The following is a 20558-nucleotide window of genomic DNA, read 5'->3' on the forward strand; positions in this document are numbered from 1 at the left end:
TCTAGTTTCCAGTATGCAAGATATTTACGCACAAAGGAATCTAACGAGAATCCAACAAAGCCATTGTGTTGTGTTATGCAAGAAAATTTGAAATAATTAAATAATAATGGTTACATATTATCTACACTTTGATGAATTATGTAAAAATTTGCAATACATATTTTTGTACTTTCTAAAACATTAAAACATGGGTCCCTTAGTCCACCACGGACTCTATTTCCTTCAAAGGGGAGACTCTTGCATCACTACAGATAATGTTTGCCTACTGGTTACGTTAACCATTTTGCAAAATATTGTGTGAATTATATTATAGTTGAAATACATGTTTTGACACCTGACAAACAAATAGGAATCCCTTGATTGATCAATGACTTCTTGGATTACAGTGTCATCATTAATATTTCATATTAAGTTCCATAGAAAGAAATTGTTTTAATAGGGCGCAATTAATTTTACGGGGCGCCATTAGTGTTGCCCACGAGACGAGATTTTGACCTGTCTCGTCTCGTGGAGTCTCGTGGAAATGTTGTCTCGTCTCGAAAATATTCGTTTGTCTTATGACACATGGTCAATCTCGTCTCGTCTCGAATTTTTAAAAGCCTGTCCCGTCTCGTCCCGTGGGCAACACTAGGCGCCATGGCATTCTTTTTAACATTTTTTTTACATATAGAACGTTTGGCTCCCAGAGCCGACTCCCGCCGCCACATAGCTATGGCTCTGAACTTGGACTATAAGAATGGTAGAGATTGCGAGCGAAGCGAGCAAGAAAATATTACGAAATGTATTTTTATTTATATAAAATTTGAAATCGAGGGGGGTGGCAATTGCCCCTCTGTGCCCCTTGAAGTGCCCTTGGCCGTCTGGAAATAAAATGCAAGGAACACGTAAAAACCAATTCCATCATGAGTATCCAATTGTCCTTCTATTCTTAGATTCTCCAAGTCTTGCTTTTGTACTTCAATGTTTGCTTCCCTAGAATGAACTTCCGTCCAAGGCCGGCGGGGGAAGGGGGGGGACAATGCCCCCTGTAGTTGCGACATTGTTTATGAGTGTCTCTTCATCAATTTCACGTCATCACTCATTTTTGCGATTAGCTAGAAGTGGCAGAAAAGCAACGCTAAGTAACAAAAATAAAAAATCCACTCCCTCTTCCCTCTTCCTCATGAATCACTATTACCAAAAGGTAGACTTGGGAAACAAAAATTTAAGCAGTTCCAAGTTCACAGCAACACACCCAAGAAAACAACCGAACACATTAGGCACCTTTAATAAGTTACAAGACTATTCAAAATGTCGCAACTGTTCTAGATACTGAAAATTGCAAAATCATTTCCCGAAGTCTGAATCAGGAAGGGAATCCGCCCCCCAAATCCTGATACGACATTATAAGGAATCCCATACACCTTAATAAATCACAAAATCATTAAGTGTCTTTGTTATGTTGCTAGAGTAACACATGATATAATTATAAAGATTAGTGAGAATTCCAGGTAGGAATATTGTAAGCCCATAGTGTACGATAGCTCATTGATGACGTATTGAAGACTCAATATACATGTGACTAAGGTAGGGTATGCCATTGGCTAAGCTTCTGCGCTGGTTGAGCGAGGAGTTTGGCGTGGCAGATCCTTGCCGACTGGGGGAGACGTAGAACTAACTGGACACAAACTGGACACAGGCTGAGTATACTGTATTTCCGTGTATCACCCTTTTTGGCCTGCATGGCCTGGTGTAATTTGCCTAACGTTTATATACTTATTTCGACTTCTTAAAAGTGCTCGAGAAGGATTTTTTTTTGTTGTTGTTGTTTTTAAAGGTAGATTGCTCCGGGTCATGTTGGCTGTGGGGGTTTTGGGCGGGGCTGCAGTTGGCTCGGACTCGTATAGCCGTTACGTACTTTTGACAATCTAATTGGACGGACTGTTATAATTTAATTGGGAGATAATACATAGTTATTTTTGTTGAGTTAACTAAAATGTGGTTCTTAGGTGTTTTGATTGGGTATGAATGAACCATGTGATGCATATATAAATTTGGAAAGTATATTTAATGATATGATTTGTTAATAAAGATTATGGATGAAAGAATATTAAGTTTACATTAAATAGTTTAAATACCTACTGAAAGATAATTAACTTCCACTGCGCAGATAATATAATCCTCGTCTCACTTCTTTATTATTTATAAAGGGGAAATAAGAGACGTACAGGATTATAATATGTTCTGTATTTTTCACAGGGGGGGCAAAGCAAGCTCTCAGGGGGGCAGTTGCCCCCTGCCCCCTCTAGCTACGGGCCTGCATAAGTAAATGGGCCCAAACTAACTTACTAAAATTAAACCCAACCAAGTCAAAATTTGTCATAATGGGAACGAAATTTCTGGTTAAAAAGCTTAGCCAAAACACAGATAACATGATTCTCCCCAAATTGAATAGCCACCCATTAAATTTAGAATATACTGTAAATAACTTTGGCGTTGATAACCGTCGCTGCGCTTAAACTTGCAGAACGATTATCAATGCAAATAAAATTACGTAATTAACGATAACCGTTATATTTAAAATAAATACAATACAGGCGCAGAAAATCTCACTACTTCCATCACCATTTTTAGTACTTATTATTTCTCGTTGCTATGGTTACAGCAATTTGATTTCTTGTATTTTATACAGCGTGATAAGATGATTATAACAATATATGTATAAAACAAACATGCATAAGTTAAAACGACATCAATAACATAAATAATATTAACTTTGAATATGACAATTTGAGAATAGGACAGTCTCAATCTCTCCCCTTCTCCCGAAAAAAAAAATGAACATAACATTTTTTTTAATATAATATATAAGATTTGAGTCCTGCTTTTAATATACACTCGTCAGGATAATGAGAAAGTTCATTTGACATAATGAACCAATTCACAAATTTGCAATACTCTTTTTGCTAAAGTTATGAAAATGTCATCTTAGTGTTCGAATTTACAGCTACTTATGCATCACTTCATGACAATTACATTAGTTTAAGCAATTCTTCTTTTTTTTTTCATCAGAACAATTAAATTTCTTGATATTTGACAAGTTCTGCCTTGTTGTTATCTTATTTCCGTCCATAGACATCAAAATTGTATAATTGTTTTTCACAGCATCAACTATATAGGGTCCAAGCCATAATTTCATAAACTTATGAATTTTCTTGTTAATTGCACTACTATGTTCATGATTTTTCACTAAACCAATATCACCTGGGACTATCTTCAATTTATTTGCATCACACTTAATAGGTTTGGACTTATATCTTTCCTTAATACGTGCTTTGGCGATAAAACATTTGTGTTTCCATGGTACAAACTTTAAATCATCTGGCCAGTTAATTTGATTGAGAATTGAATCTTTTAATTCGTGATGAAGGAAAAGTTCTCTAGGTGTGAAACCTGTTATTTCCGAAACTGAATTATTTAGAAGTCCTGTTACATGAGTCAAATATTTTACCCAGTCCTGATGATTTTGCGAAGTATATAATCGTAACAATCGTATTAACTCTTTGTTGTACCTTTCCACAGGATTTGCGAAAGGCGAATAAACTGACGTGGTGATATGTTTTATGTTACAGTCATCCATATATAACTTCCACTCTTGTGATTTAAATTGGGAACCGTTATCTGATAATATTACCTTACATGCTGGATAGTGGTAAAAATACTGGAGCTTGAATTTGTTAATTATTTCACGTGACGTTGCCTTCCTTAACGGATAAGCCATTAGAAATTTGGACATCGTGTCAACTATTGTTAATATGTAACTATATCCTTGTGATTTGGGTAACGGTCCAACAAGATCTATTGATAACATATCATGTGGAGTAGTAGAATATACATGCAATTCATCCTTACTAATTTTTGTGTGAGCTTGTTTAGTTTTTGCGCATGTTAGACAGTCGTTCAAATACTGCTTGATACTAACTTTCATTTTAGGCCAATAATATAAACTTCTGCACTTATTAAATAGTTTATAGTATCCAAAATGACCTTGTAAGTCATGTAATTTATGAAGAATTTTGGGTACAACAATAATAGGTACTACAAGTTTCCACTTGTCTTCTTTCAAATGTTTCAGGAATAATATATTATCTTGAATCGAATATTGCCTTTTTATATTCTGTGACAAATTCCCATTTTGTAACTTTTGTACAATGGCGCTGCAATAAGAATCCGAATTTTGACTTTCTTGCCAAAATGTTACACTATCTTCGTCAAGAAAATCAAGACTTATGTTATTTACATATAGTTCCGATAGAGTTGGAAAACCTGTACTTAAATCAGGATATCTGCTTAAAGCATCTGCAGCTTCATTAGATTTTCCCGGCACGTGATATACATTATAATCAAACATTTGTAATTTCAAACTCCAACGATTTAATCGTGGATTCAAAGTTTTAGTAGATTCTAGCCAAGACAAAGATTGGTGATCGGTAAACAATTTCACTTTAGTTCCAGCTATGTAAATGTAGAATTTTTCAAAAGCAAATAATATCGCTAAGCATTCAATCTCGTGAGTATTGTATGATAACTCATTGCCTTTAAGAGATCTGCTAACGTATTGAATTATACGTGGTCCTTCTTCAGAATTTTCAGTTGAGTCTTGCCATAGAACAGCTCCTATTCCTTTCTTCGAACCGTCTGTGTTGACATTGAAAGACTTCGTGAAATCTGGTTGATACAAAGCCTTTGGAGATATCAGTGACTTGCGGAGGTTTTCAAAAACTGAAGCATGAACATCATTCCATTGCCATTTTGATTCCTTTTTCAACAGATCATATAAAGGCTGTGCCACTTCAGCAAATCCTTCAATAAACTTTCGCCTCCAATTAGCCAATCCTAAGAACCTTCTCAAGGAGCGTTTGTTTGTTGGAATTGGAAAATTAATAATTGCTGAATTCTTTGCAGGATCAACCATAATTTTATCACCGGACACTATGTGTCCAAGGAAGCAGATTTCTTTGTAAGCAAACTTACATTTGGAAAATTTAATAGACATATTGACACCCTTTATCTTTTGTAAAACTAGTTCTACATGTTGCATATGTTGAGACCAATCTTTGCTGAAAATTAGAATATCATCCAAATAACAAACAACAAAATTTCTGCAATCGGTGGAGAATATTTTATTCATCTTATCCTGGAACACTGAGACTGCTGATCGAATCCCAAACGGAAGATAGCGGAAAAGATATTGTCTGCCTCTATAAGAAAAAGCTAAGGATATGAATCTTCAGTCAACGGTATTTGAAAATAACCGCATGATAAATCAATTGAAGAAAAATAAACACATCATAGGAACCTCTGTAACAGTTCGTTGATTGCTTCTACTCTCACTTGTGGAGAGATAACATGTTGATTTAGTTTCCTAAAATCGATCACAGGTCTCCAAAGACCTCCTTGCTTTGGCACTATATGTAGAGGGTTAAGATATGGTGAAGAATCCTGGTAAATAATTCCCCATTTCTCCCACTTTGAAAGCTCTTCTTCTAAAGGTTGTCTCCTTGATATTGGTATGCGATAAGGTGTGCTTGTAATAGGTGTTACGGTATCTAATTGAATCTTGTAAGGTTCAACAGTTGCTTTTCTAGGTTTATCTGAAAATTGTACGTGATAATACGACAGAAGTTTGAATAAATCGGCTTTCTGCAAATTGTCTAAATTATCATTTCTAAAAACAGACTCATAAATGGACTTCTTAGCTGGCATATATTCTACATCATCACTCAAAGTTGACGCATCACGTAACAATCTACATGGATAACTTTCATTATCATTTAATATAACTTCGGAACAAAAGTTAGACTTTGTACAATATTTCGAATCTTCTGTAGAAGAATATTGCCGAGTTAAAACAGAGGAAATTTCCTTTCCTTTATCATTTAGCAAACTTACATTCCCTTCTTTAAAATCAATTACAGCTTTATATTTCCTCAAAAATGGAACTCCTAAAATGACATCGGCATTCAACTCTTTAAGAACAAAAAAATTCCATAGAAAAGTATTCCTGCTTTATCTGCAGATTAATAATTTTACTGCCAACAACTTTACACTTCTTGGATCCAGCGAAAGCGGTGAGTTTTACATCTTCCACATTATCCAGTTTAATGTTGCCAATCAAAGACGATAGTTTACACCAAACGTCAAAATTTAGAACATTTGCCTGACTTCCAGAATCTATAATACAAACTACAGGTATTTGACAAATAATTCCATGAATAACTGGAACTTCAGTTAATGGAACCGGAATATCATAATCACTAACAGTCCACTCAGGTTCTTCTTCAAACCATTCCAATAAAAAATTCACTTGTAGTGGTTCCGATATTAAGTCTTTGTCATCACGTACATTCATAATTTCCTGTGTTTGAAATGAATTTCGTTTGTTCAAATTTGGCCTCTCTGAAAGAAAGCAGAGTGAACGAGGCACTTCCATCCGCTCCTTTAATTTAAATTTGTTGTTGATTGGTAAGATGTTCCAATACCAGATTGTCGTGTAAAGGTCCTTGATACATTTCCAGAAGGAGAATTTGATATTCCAGAAGTTGTAGATGCATCTTGTGGTTGTAATGAAGTCACATTAACAGGTTGACTGTAAGTAGGAGCGAGAGCAGGCTCACTTGAATACTGCGCTTGCCTATTGTAGAAAATTCTTCCATTCTGACTACTGTTAGGTAATTGAGAAGTTATAGCATCCTGATTATAATTCATATTTGTAATGTCACCGGAAATACCAGAGTATGCATTATTTCTTTGGAATCTGAAATTATTTCTGTTATTATATGTAAATCCTGAATAGCCTCGATTATTTCTACGTTCTCTAAAACTACCATTGCTGCCTCTAGACTGTCCATATCTTGAATTAGCATTGCCAAATTCATTAGTAAAAGGTACTTGAGCATCCATCGACGAAGTCTGAGTAGAAGATGAGCAAGTGTTTTTGGTGTGTTTAACATTAATTTGCTTGACACTAAATTTTGATTTCATACTGTCAGGATTCTTGTTGGGTTTAACCTTACTACTATTATCGGTTTCTTCCGGTAGGAAAATAATTCCTCTTCTACTAGTTCGGACAACATCTAATTTCCTTAACATAGTTGTTAACTGGTCCATAGAACGTATCTCATGACAAGTTATGTTATTAGCTATATTATTTGGTAACTGGCTAATAACTAATTGAATAACATCCAATTCGTTTCGGTTCTCAACTAAATTGCAATAATTTGAATATGTTTTCAACGCAAAGCTTTCTAAATCACCATGTACTGTAGGATCATACTTCCTGTTCCTTAATACTGATAACTGAGACTGTATTATTTCCGGACTTGCAAATTGCTTCATGAATTCCCTTTGAAAATGATCATATGAAGAAAACATACGTTTGTGAGTTCTATACCAGTACGCAGCTCTGTTGGTGAAACACTGCTGAATACTCTGTAGCCTTTTGTTAATTGGAATGCCCATAAGATCAAGCATAGAATTAAGATGTTCTAGATATTCTCGAGCCGATTGGTCTTCTATTTTCCCAGAAAATTTGGGTAAATGAGACAGTTCATTTATCTTTACATATCTGTTTCCTCTATCACCAACAGTAATTACAGGTAAAGGCGTTGGAGAAATACAACGATCAAACTGACTTTGTGGATTATCACAGTAATTGTTATTTGTATTTGACTCATTAACACCAATTTCAGCATTTGGACAACTTCTGCCAGTCATTAAATTTGCATTAAGCCTTTCACCTTGAAACCATGGTCTGCAAGCTTCATTCTGCAAGGATGATACATGACAAAACCCACACGTTTCGCCAGGTACATTACTACGATGAACGACAGGAAGGTTAGGTTCTTCAGAATATGTAAACATTTGATTTATGTAACTATTTTCACCATCAGCAGAACAACATTGTTGAACATTGGAATGTTTATCAATATTTGTAACGGTAGAATTCAATCTAGAAGTTGTCTGCATATTGTTAATCGCATAATTACTTTTATCCTTAAACTTTACACTATTAGGTGACATATTATTTCGATAATGTTCCTCATTGCAGGTTGGAATAAATCTTTTGTTTCGCTTCCAGCGAACACGATTTCGAACATGCAGTTCATCGAACGTTGTTTTCACATGGGTTGTTGAAGATTCATCAGATGAATAAGTAGATGAATTAGTCACCCCCGAGTCAACTGCATTTCTAGCCCTTTCACGTGGTGTCTTAGTTTGAGAACTATTTTGTGCAAGGGGAGGTTTCAGATTTCCCTTTGTGTTGCGTTGAGAATTTACATAATTAGTTTGTAAAATATCAACACGAGATTCTATATGTTGCAACCTGTTATTACAATCAGTAATATACGTACCAAAATGTACATTTTCCCTACCAGCAACTTCCAACGATGATAATCTATTATTAATATCAGTTATTTTGGAAGAACATACTGTAATAGATTTATCGTATTCACTAATCAAATCTTTATTTATTAAAATTTGTTGCCCTTGAACGTCTTGTTCTGTTCGGATTTGAGAAATATTGCTATTTAAAATACTTCCCAAATGTTCATTTTTCTTGACACATTCGGAAGCTATTGAATCAAGTTGTGTTTTAACATCGGAAGTCAAGTTGTCTAATCTTTGATTAACAGTATTAATTTCTTTATGAACCAATTCAAATTTGGAAGTTAGGTTACTATAAATATCCAATTCCAATTGTTCAAACTGAGACTTAAAATTCTCATTAAACTCTGCAAATTCTTGATTAGATTGCTGTAACTGTAATTTCATTTCTTGGTTAGCAAGATCCATTCGTGTTTTTAGTTCTTCATTAGACTGTTCTAACTGCAATTTCATTTCAGCATTAGATTGTTCTAACTGTGATTTCATAGAATTTTCTAACTGAGATTTCATTTCAGCATTAGATTGTTCTAACTGTGATTTCATAGAATTTTCTAACTGAGATTTCATTTCAGCATTAGACTGTTCTAACTGCGATTTCATGTCAGCATTAGACTGTTCTAGTTTCGTCTTGAGGTCTTCATTAGAAACGACCATAAGCATTTGAATACTCTTAACAGTACTTAACAAATCGCCAAAATTCGGGTTAAGAGTTTCTAGATAAGCTGGCAAACTAAAAGGATCATAATGTGGTTTGCAACCTTTACAATAATAATTTTCTAGTGTAGTCGAATAAATTGTCTAGTGAGTGACTGTAAGTTTGAGACAAGATATGTGATGCCATGACGAGCACTGTGTACACTGAACATACCTCAAATCATTGTCTAGATCATTACAACAAGATAATTTGTTGGGTTTTGTAGAACAAACATCATGTTCTGTAGTATTCGCATTACTGGAAGCGACTACGGGATTACCAGCATCAAAGTAAGTAGTCATTGTATTAGCCTGAATGTTTGTTTCTTTACGCGACGATTTAGATTTACTTTGCTTTAACTTATCAGCCATTGTGATCTTCACACATATGACGATTCACTTAAGAAGTTACGTTATACAAGCACACTGAAGATTGTGACGTAAGTCTTACTTCAGCATATGACAAAAATTCTGTTCCATTACAACAGACATTCTTACCACTGTCAGAAGATTGCACACTTTTTGAACAATCCTGGCTTCTGGGTCGCCACTCTTGATAACCGTCGCTGCGCTTAAACTTGCAGAACGATTATCAATGCAAATAAAATTACGTAATTAACGATAACCGTTATATTTAAAATAAATACAATACAGGCGCAGAAAATCTCACTACTTCCATCACCATTTTTAGTACTTATTATTTCTCGTTGCTATGGTTACAGCAATTTGATTTCTTGTATTTTATACAGCGTGATAAGATGATTATAACAATATATGTATAAAACAAACATGCATAAGTTAAAACGACATCAATAACATAAATAATATTAACTTTGAATATGACAATTTGAGAATAGGACAGTCTCAGCGTTGTCATGGATTCCCACACAGAATGGTCAGGTCATATTTCAGAGCAGATGAAAAAAGCCAACAAATCTCTTCGAGCATTACATCACTTGAAAAACATTGTAGGCATTGAGGTTAAAAAAATTGTGCGAGAGTCTAGTTTTATCACGATTAATCACGGTTGCTTAGAATGCAAGCAGCTCCATAACTAATAAGCTACAAAAGCTACAAAATGCATGCATAAGATGCATTTACAAGCTGAAAAAAAGGGACCACATTTCGAAATACTTATTCAATTTGAATTGGCTTAACACCAAGAATCTCGCGAAATACCAATTATTAACTTTAACACATAAAGTACTAGGCAACAAACAGCCTGCATATCTCTTTGAAAAACTGAACACCAATTCGAGCAGACATGAACATGTAACACGACGAAAAAATTATTGTCAGGCCCAGTACATAATACGACCACCTACGGATAATCATTTACCGTAACTGCCACTAAAGAATGGAATTCCCTCCCAACCTCCCTAACATCCATCAACAGCCATAAGCTAATTAAAAAAAATCTCAAACATTATCTACTGGCAAGGCAGCGAAATACTTAATCACGAGCAACTTTTCATTCATAAAAATACCCACTGTAACATTTGGCAACTGTGTGCATATAAATCTTATAATTTCATTATTTTATTTCACTTCATTATTATTATTATTATTATATATTTTTCACTGTTCCAGATTACTGAATATATATGTATATGTACTAAAACAAAAGCAACAAACATTAGATACAACAATTTATAGGTAAATCTGTTTTTCATTTTCATTATCTATACATATACGCGTATATACCTATATATTTAATTGTCCTTATTTGTATTGATATGTAATCCTTTTCATGTTTTTATTTTTTTCTAAATGTATACTCTTTATTCCATTGCATTAATCTTTCAGACAAGGGTCTGTTGTGAGAACGGCCCTATAGGCCGAAACACGCCCGCTCCAATAAAGGCGATTTTATTATTATTATCCCCTACTGAACTTTCATCAGAGGGTATGCGCGCCCAAGCTGATAAACTAAACGCTCAACTGCGGTCATAAAAAGTAGGTCTCACTTATCGCACAACACTTGAACAACCTTGTGTTCTGACGTCACGGGAGAAAGCTTTTAATTATAGGCTAAAAGCCTACATTATTAGGTTAGGCTAACTATGTGTAGTTCTCTTAGCCTAAATAATAATTTCGCATTGTATTTATGCTAATGGAACCTAACCTAACAGTAACAGGCCTAACCTAACCTCGTAGGCATTCCTCGTCTGACTGTTGTGCGATAAGAAAGACACATAATAAGTGGAGAATATAATCTCCAAGTAGTTGAATGTTTCACCGCAAGAGTACACTAACAAACACGGTATCAATGCTTCCATCTAGCGACGCATGTTGAAACTACGAGAATGACAACTCTGGACTCCAGTTAAAAGTTACAAGATCGCCTTCTCAAGAACTGTGACGTAATTAACTTACTCCTGAAGAATATATTCGAATTAAATAATAGTGTACACAATTATATTAAACTGTTCAAGGACTAACGCCGTATAGAAACATCAGATTCTGACTATTGTGGACTATATCATTAGTTAGTCCTCCAAATTCCCCTATAGGAGCAGGAATTACATATGTACTTAATTTTACGTCAATCTTGCTCCCCCCCAAATAGTTACAGTTCTATAAGGAGTGTTACCGTTAAAAACTTCGGAACTGAGCATTTATTGAAATAACTTGAGCTACTCAGAAATACAATTTGTGTTAAACACATTTTTAAACCGGTGCAAAGGAAAGTGTGAACGCATTTTCAGTAAGTGAATTCCTGTCAGTTTTATACATTAATATCAGAAAGATATGTCCTCCTCCGTGACCGTGCGGTCTAAGGCACCTTGCTTTGGACGGCGGCTGCGGGACGGCATGGGTTCGATCTTGAGTTCAGTCTCCGGGAATTTTCGGCCTGTGTTTCGGCGAAGTCCTACAACGGCTGGGGATTGGTGGGGCCGACCACCCGATCTCCACGCACCCCTGTTGGGCCGCGTGGGAGGGAAGCCAGCAGTCGGTAGGTAAGCCAGGGCCCAATATTAGGCTGTAGCGCTATAGGGTTACTATCAGAAAGATATATTTTTCAGGTAATTGTAAATCCATGCAAAAGAGAGAAATTAAGGTACCTCCATCGAAATGCCAACAGAAACTACATATGATGGTCTGAATATTATTCCACAGAGTCCACACTTCTGCAGGTGTAAATTTCTATAAATGTGTATACTATATTTAGAAAAAACTAGAGATTAAACTTTCTTATTTGCATATTAGTTCATGATCCAAAAATTACTGTTTTGAGGTCTTGCAGAAATATTAAAATTGCAAAATTGAAAAGCGATTGCGAAAAACAGAAATTTAAGATCTTACTCAGATATATATGCATTTCTGACCAAATTAAATATTGTTGAAAAATAATAATAATTATTATAAATAAAACTTGAGAATCCATTTTGGATTCAAAACTTTCAACTGAGGGGTCAGGGGGAGGGGTTGTTGGGTAAAGCCCCTTAACTAAAACAAAATTGAGGGCAGGCACTAAATAAGGATGTCCATTAAAATGTTCTAACTTAATTTTTAAAACTCATTCATTCATTACTCAACAAGAATTAAAACTATACTGTATCGAGGATAAAATCTCTTTGCCAATTAAAAGCTGAGGCTGTAAAGAGGTATTCAGCACACACAAGGACAAACACAGGACATCACGACTCCAGGCGACAAAGCCTCGTTGGTCTTCAAGAAGCAGTTATCCGTTACATCTTGGTTTGGACTGTGTGTTATTTAAAAAAAGTTCCAGCGAAAGTGAAATTTCAGTAATTACTAGGGGACGGATTTTAAGCTAAAAATTTTATGGTCGGGAAGTGGAAGAAAATGTACTGAAAATGTTTTAAAAAATGTCTTTATTCAGGTCTGAAGCAGTTACGTTGACATTCTTTATTGAACATTGTAGCAAATAATACGAGTATATTTATTTATTTATATATTGCAATTTCCAGTACAGCAGAAGCCAATTTAAACCGGAAAGACACAACAGTAAAACAGTACCCTAGTGTTAAAAAGAACACACGAAACAAGATAAAATAAAATAAACAAAATATAAACATAACTATAAACATAAACAAGCCAAGACATTACCAAGGTAAACAGATTACTTTCACAATGCATTACTTATGTACAATTTTTTCTAAGTTGGTGATAAAAGACGAATATGAACTGAAAATATCTACTTGGTTTGAGATGATGCTGAATTTGTTCTGTAGCCTATGGAATAATGAACGTTGTATGAGTGATAGTCTGGGAGTTGCAGTGTTAAAAGTCTCCTTGCTCCGTGTTTTATGTCTGGACACTCTGAGGGAGAGTTCATGAAGTGGGATGCTGCATCTTAGGTTTCCATTAATGATCTTATGTAGTAATTTCATATCTGCAACGTATCTACGTGATTCTGAAGTATTTATGTTTAAGTTTACAAGCAGATCTCTCTTAGTAACTAGTATTTTGGAAGTAAACGTAGCATTTACTGGATTACGCTCACCATTTCTATGTTTTCGAATGTAAATCGCTGACGTTTTGAGCTCAGGAGATCCTTATGTGTGAGGAAACTCCGCTCAACATCAACTGAAACCAATGGAGCATATCTTGTAAGCACACGGAAAGGAAATTCAGTCGAAGTTGCAAAGGTTTCCACAACCGGATTCTTCCTCAAGTTGAATCCAAGTTTGGCTTTGGTAACTGCTCAAGAAGACTGAAAAACGTTTATTTTTCTGTCCAATTTTTAAACAAAACATGAAAGAATAGGAAGGAAAAAGGTGCTGAAGCATCAAAGAAGGGGTACAAAGGGATAAATGTGCTAATCTGACAAAAAGGTGCAACAAAGTGTGTTCATTTTACTTGATTTCATGTCCTAAAATACGTATCTCAAACGATCGGTTGAAAACAGCTATATTTTTGGATAGGTGCTGCACCTTAAAATTATATATTTAGTAATTACTTTTGAAGCATTGGGATATTACATATATACATTCTATATATAATACCCCAACCTCCAAGGTGGCAAAAATTAGTAACCATAGAGGAGATGCAGAAACCAGAGGGGAGAGTTTCCCCTCATGTTCCCTTCAAATGCCACCCTGGGCTTGGACAATATGAATCATTTTTGTACATTGTTTACGCATCGAACACAGTGTCCATAACTTCCCATGCTTACTTTGATATCACAGAAGATATACTCGAGCATGTTAGCATCATGGTAGTATCTTGTTACATTGTTGGATTCGTGGACTATTAAAGCAGAAAATCTCCGAGACCTCTTTTTGTTTCCGGAACCAAATTGAAATGGGTCATAAAATGAAAACCATCCCATTAAAGTCTCCTATAAAAGTTGCAAGACAATGCGAGCAGCAATTCTAGTGGAATAATAACATCTGTGCACACGATCGAAGAGAAACGTTTTAAGCTATTTGCAGATCGAGCATTGAATGACATTTTAACAGAGTGTTGTACTTTTAGAGGGGAAGACAGTAGAGTATTAGGCTCCATCTATTCAGGCATTATCTGCTTCAAATTGTTAATAATTTGGAAGCTACTTCTTTTCACGTCGTATAGGAAACATGGATCATCATGTTCCGAGATCGTTGCAAGTACATCATGTTTGCACACAAGCTATGCAGTGTTAATCGCCCAACATGACATGAAACTCGACAACAATAGGTAAAGGCATTTGAAGTGGTCAATTTCACACAAGGATATTTTTTAGAAATGAAAGCTTCGCTGCCATTTGCTGTGCTATTTGAATGACGACCATAAACTCACTTGACCTTCTTTCATATCGTGTGAATTCGAAAACATCTTCGAGCAAAGCTACTCGTAACGTCAATCCTCGGTTTGTGCCAATGCATTGCTACTGCTTGTGCCTTGCAATTTCGTAATAACAGTCGCTAATGCAAATCTAATCAAGCAGTTCGTGCTTTGCAAGTATAAACTAAAAATTGTTTCTTTGTCCAGTGATACTTGAAACGTTATGAGGAAAGCATGAACGCTAACCCTGAGCGGTGTTTCGATTGCTTTCACAACGCAACATTTTGTTCTGAAGGCAGTAGTTTTAAGTAACAAATGATGTCAGTTAAAAAAAGATCAATATGATTCTCGAAGTTTTCCTGGCGTGGATTGCACAGATCATCATAATTACTTACTGCGAGGTAAGTTTGATTTGTTTTTACTTTTAACTGTAATAGTAATTACTTTATAGACAAGTAATTAATTTGATATAGGCTCTGAATGTATTTTATAAATTTCTCAGTGCGAATATGTGTGTTAGACTTTCTTTCGGTTTTTGAATGGTGGAAACGGGAGGCGTTGAACAATTTCTTTTCGCATTGCTAATATCTTTTAAAAGTGGTAAAAACCCGTGAATTACCTATCAGAAGCAAAATCAAATTGTTTCACTGCAATAATAATACAACTATAACACCATTAAGCCTTGTTTCCATGATATGAAAAACTCAATATGCTGACCAAGGCAGAAATTTATTTTATTATAAAACATAAACTAAACGTAACGTTTCAACCTTCTAGCAAGGTCTTCTTCAGACTCTGCACCAAGTACAAATGTAACTGGAGGGGAGTAATTTTTCTGTATGTATATCGTCCTGTATATCCTATATATCGTGCTGACAACTCTGCACTGTAAAAAAAATGTCAAGAAACAGCAATATAAGGCCTTGGATAGAACTTGCTCAAGATAGGGAAAGATGGAAGGCCTGTGTTGCTGCAGCCATGAACCTTCGGGTTTAAGAAGGCTAGGGAGTTAGTTAGTTAGTTAGTTAGTTAGTTAGTATATCGTCCTGTTTTGTACCTTGTTACATTTGTACTTGGTGCAGAGTCTGAAGAAGACCTTGCTAGAAGGTTGAAACGTTACGTTTAGTTTATGTTTTATAATAAAATAAATTTCTGCCTTGGTCAGGATATTGAGTTTTTTAATAATAATACTTATAATAACATCAGCAATAAATATAGTCTATCAGGATATCATCTATATGCCTAAAGAGACTTGACGAATTATTGTGGATTGTATTCTCTTAGCGCTTTACAAATCGTGTCGATTAGGATGAATGATGATGAGTTGGCATTGACAAAGGTACACTTATAGAAGGAAACCTTGGACCTCAGGTTGCGAACTTGTGTGAACGTTCAACAACGGGAGGTAGAGTGTTATTTGAAGGGGGGTGAAGGGGAATCTCCCCTTGGTTTCTGCATTATCACACTGGTTGCTAATGTTTTGGTACTTGGGTCACACACACACACACGGTGGACTCTCTTTAATTCGAACTTTATTTCCCTTTAAAAGATCTTTAATGGCATGATGTTTCTGTTAATGCGAACTTTTTTCGTGTTCTCTTGGAGTTCGAATTAAAAAGTCCGTTATATGTAGTTTTTTTTTAAAGATAGTCGTGTCGATTAGTTCTGAAATCTACCGTAGATTATTGGCTACTGATTACTTTCTTCTGGTGGTTTCAGACGCCTCCGAAAGGGTTCAGCTCCATCAGCGTGGGCGTGGTGCGTCCTACAGACACGCTTATCTTCAAACGCGACCTGGAGAAGGGGAGAAGCTATTTCTCCAGCGCCGTCGGGTACTTTAGGTACCCACGATCCGGAGACTCCGAGAACAAGATTATCGCCCTCAGGGTGTACGACCACGTCAGCGAGAGAGGGGTCTGCTATACAAAGGTTGTCATCATCGAGCCTTATGTGGAGATAGCGGTCACAAGTAACGATAGGATACACCTCACATTCGAGGTCTATGGACAAGTTGGAACAGGTAATATAAATATTTTGTTGCTTTGTATCAAAATTTTTCAAGAATTTCTCTCGGGAATCTGTGGAGCAAGGTCGCATTAACGGCAGAGAAGGGGAGCAAAGCAGTGTGCGCTGCTGGTAGCTCGAGCAGCGTTTTCCCCTCCACGCCCTCACTTCTCCTCTCACGCGTTCATTGGTCGAACCTTCTCGAGTCCTACTTGCGCAGATGACTTGTTTTCGTTCCCTTGCTCCAGAGATTACCGAGACACAGTACCTATTTTGAGAGTCAGATAGTTACGACTAAAACAATTATGTGCAAGGATATCTTATGTATCATATCTTGCGTAATAATTCTCAATTTTTCATCTGTCTAGTGATATCGGGCATATCATGCTGTCCTCAGCACTTAAAAAGAACTTGTATTCCCATATAATACAATTATAAAATATATCAACATAGTAGTATATAATAGCAGATCTCAGTGACGGAGTAGTAAGAACTGTGCGCTACGGCTCAAGGGGTGACGGGTTCGAATCCTGCCCTGGACATGGGTGTTTTAAGTGTGTCTTCATCAATTTCATCATATGATCACTCATCCTCATCTTCGCGATTAGACAAAAGTGGCTGAAAAGTGAAGTAAACTAAACCAAATCAATCAATGTATAATAGTTATACATTCCTTCTACATATACTCCGAGATAGCTTTACCCTGCCGTAAGATATTATGTATTAATCCGCGTGTGAACGAGGCGCAAGCTTCTTCCGCTTCAGTCTTGAAAAAACTTCCGAACCATACACACCTAGGGTAGAAAATAGAACACTGAAAGACATACCCAAGAAATGTTTGCTAGAACCTTGATCAATTACCACACCATGACCTAGATTCGATCTTCTTACGTGGAATAATCTGTCCATTTGTAGAATCTAAGATTCTAAGTTCTCCTTTAATCGATGTATCTGTTAATGTATGTGCAATTTTGTACACATATTATAAATTAAATAACTATATTGTTGAAGCTGCACAAGTGCATCAGAAAGGAACCAGGTTAAGCGGGACTATGTTCTGCATGCACGTATAAGTGACGACTTGCAATGTTGACTTGTCTCAGAGCATAACATACCATTAATTGCATTTAGATACTTTTATCGCGAAATATATGTTTTTCAATTTTAAACATACATGCAAGCACATACGGTTTTCAGCAGTCTTACTGGAGGTGATTTATATTTATTTTATGTTAATGGACCCTGTTAAATAAATGTAACATTAGAATTGTAGGAAGCAGAGGCTGCCTACATTTCCGATGCGACTAAGCGTTGTTTTTATTTGTGATGTAGCATTTTAAAGAATAAGTTGTACACAGTGGCGGTTCCAAAAGTAGGGGAGAGGCAAGGTGTAAAAAATGAAGGGGGCAAGGACAGTTTACTTTCCGTTTGTCGATAAGGTTTAGAATAGTGCAGGGGCAAAAAGGGGGGGCACTTGCCCCCCTCGCACTCCCTAATCGCCGCCACTGGTCGTACGTGACATGAAAGTCAACATTTTATTTGGTAAATAAACCACAATATCCATAGACAAATAAAATAAAAATATTCCCTTCTCTTGGAATACAGAATAATGATATGATATCTTTCTTGTGCGACGAAGGTATTCGAACACATGAAAGAACAAATCAAATTTGAAAACAACACGAAAAATAATGCTGTGTGAGCATGTGTCGATTATTATTAATTATCTTTTTAGTATTTTGGACATACGTTACGTGAGGTTTTTCGTGTAATTTATTGGCAGTCTTTGCGATAAACACTGCGGGACTGACGACATCTTGCGCCTATGACGAGAACTAGAGTGTTACAAAAGTACTAAGAGATCCACGGCATTAAAGAGTAAAATGAAAATATTACTGATTGGAAAATGCTTTGTGTTTAAAGATTTCCAGGAATTAAATTATTTTATAATATAGAATGAGAGGCTAAATATAAAATTGCTTTGTATACTTTTACGTGGGATCATTCTTTTAGTATTGTAAAATAAGATATAGTGTCTCAGCAGTGTTCACATAATTTCTAATGTAAGACGCCCACACACGCCTTTCACTGCAAAGAGTCTCTATAAATTCCCAAATATTGAAGTCATGCATGTGACTAAATCATTCCAGATTATATATTTTTTAAATTCAAACTATTGGCTATTTAATTTTTTAAAATGCAATTTCAGTTCCTGACAACGGAAATTGTTCGAGATTAAACGTCCCAAAACCTGGGGCAGGTCAACGAATGCAGAATTCGGAAGGGAGACAAGGATCCACAACAGAAGCTGGGGACAATAATCAAAGGATGCGTGAGGCTGGAGTCCACAACAGACTAAACAGTGAAAGACAAACTCGTAAACAGAATAGGAACTTTGGTGGTTGAACCAGTGAAAGACTGAAATTCTATCAACTGTCAAATAAAGATGTGTACATACAAAAGAAGCAAAGAACACTGAATGAAAGTACAGCCGTTTTGAAAAATCATTCTACATATTAAAATAACATACTTCTTGATGAAAAAGTATGTTTGTTTACAGTCCCATAATGCAAGTGATATTGCCATATGTTCCTAATTACGATACGATACTAGAGGGATGGAATATTGTGTTTTCCAAGAAAATTGTGTGATTATGTGATACGTCGTTTCTTTGGGTTTGCAATCGTGGATGTATTCGTAGTGTTTGAATTTCAAACAAACAGACAACCTATAAACGTGAAATGTTCTACTTATTGAAATTATAATAGAGATATTCAAGTACACAATTGTTTGAAAAAGTTATGCTTTTATAGTAGCTCTTCATAATGTGCCGTTAAAACTAAGGAGAGTTGACTATTAGATGTTCATGCTTTTAACACACAAAAATAGATTTCGAAGTCGAAATGTATAAACTGAAAATGTCAGTTTCACATTTCTCAAAACATTTTTGCCATAGGTTAGATATACATCAACAAAACAAAATTGTTTGCATATAACAAATAACAAAATATATGAAGATTCAGTTAGTACGTACGGTATATTCAGCATAACAAATGTTCACATGTTTCTAAAATTATTTTGGATTCCCTTCTACTGTATATATTTGAAGCCCCTTCTGCGTGTTGCATATAAAACAAATCCGTATACAGTAATATTAAAAGATGTACTTTAAATATGCTATCTAACTGAAATGCTTCATTTGTAACTTCAAACTAATTCACCATACTAAGTTGATGCTATGATGTACTCTCTCTTTAATATATAATTTGTACATAGTATGTTCTGCACATAAACATCTCAACAGATGTTTAATTTATTTTATTTCACATCGCCTTTTCTAACTTTTGGATAATTGCGACAATCAGGATGAGTGATTTGATGAAACTGATGAAGGGACACAAATAAAATCCATGCCCAGGCTGGGATACGAACCCGAAACTTCTGGCGTCTTAGCACGTTACACTAACCACTCCACCACAGAGGTCTTAGAAGCATGTTTTGATGCTTAAAATATCATAACAGCAACCGTAACACAATCCAGTTACATCTGGTGCTGTGAATAGGTATTAAATGTGGATATTTCAAGTGATCAAAGTAGCGAAAGTTTCCTTATTGTATCACATGTACAATCGAAAAGAAACGACAGATGTAACAAAAAAAATTGTACAGGGTGTCTATAAATTCACTTAACATTTCTGCAT

The 20558-nt window shown here is 35.6% G+C and overlaps 1 protein-coding gene across 1 annotated transcript; it reads left to right on the top strand.

Moving 5' to 3' along the window:
- The first annotated feature begins 14471 nt into the window (after positions 1–14471).
- Positions 14472–20163, top strand: LOC145992146 (uncharacterized). Its single transcript, XM_083128416.1, has 3 exons — positions 14472–15254; positions 16573–16873; positions 19067–20163. Exons 1-3 carry the CDS (start codon positions 15195–15197, stop codon positions 19261–19263), a joined length of 558 nt encoding a protein of 185 aa, XP_082984542.1. The 5' UTR covers positions 14472–15194; the 3' UTR covers positions 19264–20163.
- The last annotated feature ends 395 nt before the right edge of the window (positions 20164–20558 follow it).

The sequence above is a fragment of the Lepisma saccharinum genome, chromosome 9 (assembly GCF_977018435.1).
Source record: "Lepisma saccharinum chromosome 9, izLepSacc3.1, whole genome shotgun sequence".
Lineage (NCBI taxonomy): Eukaryota > Metazoa > Arthropoda > Insecta > Zygentoma > Lepismatidae > Lepisma > Lepisma saccharinum.

Excerpts from the sequence above, each read along its gene's own strand:
- LOC145992146 (XM_083128416.1), top strand. The coding sequence starts at position 15,195 with ATGATTCTCGAAGTTTTCCTGGCGTGGATTGCACAGATCATCATAATT. Across the intron at positions 15,255-16,572 it reads TCATAATTACTTACTGCGAG|ACGCCTCCGAAAGGGTTCAG; the intron begins GTAAGTTTGATT and ends TGGTGGTTTCAG. Across the intron at positions 16,874-19,066 it reads CTATGGACAAGTTGGAACAG|TTCCTGACAACGGAAATTGT; the intron begins GTAATATAAATA and ends ATGCAATTTCAG.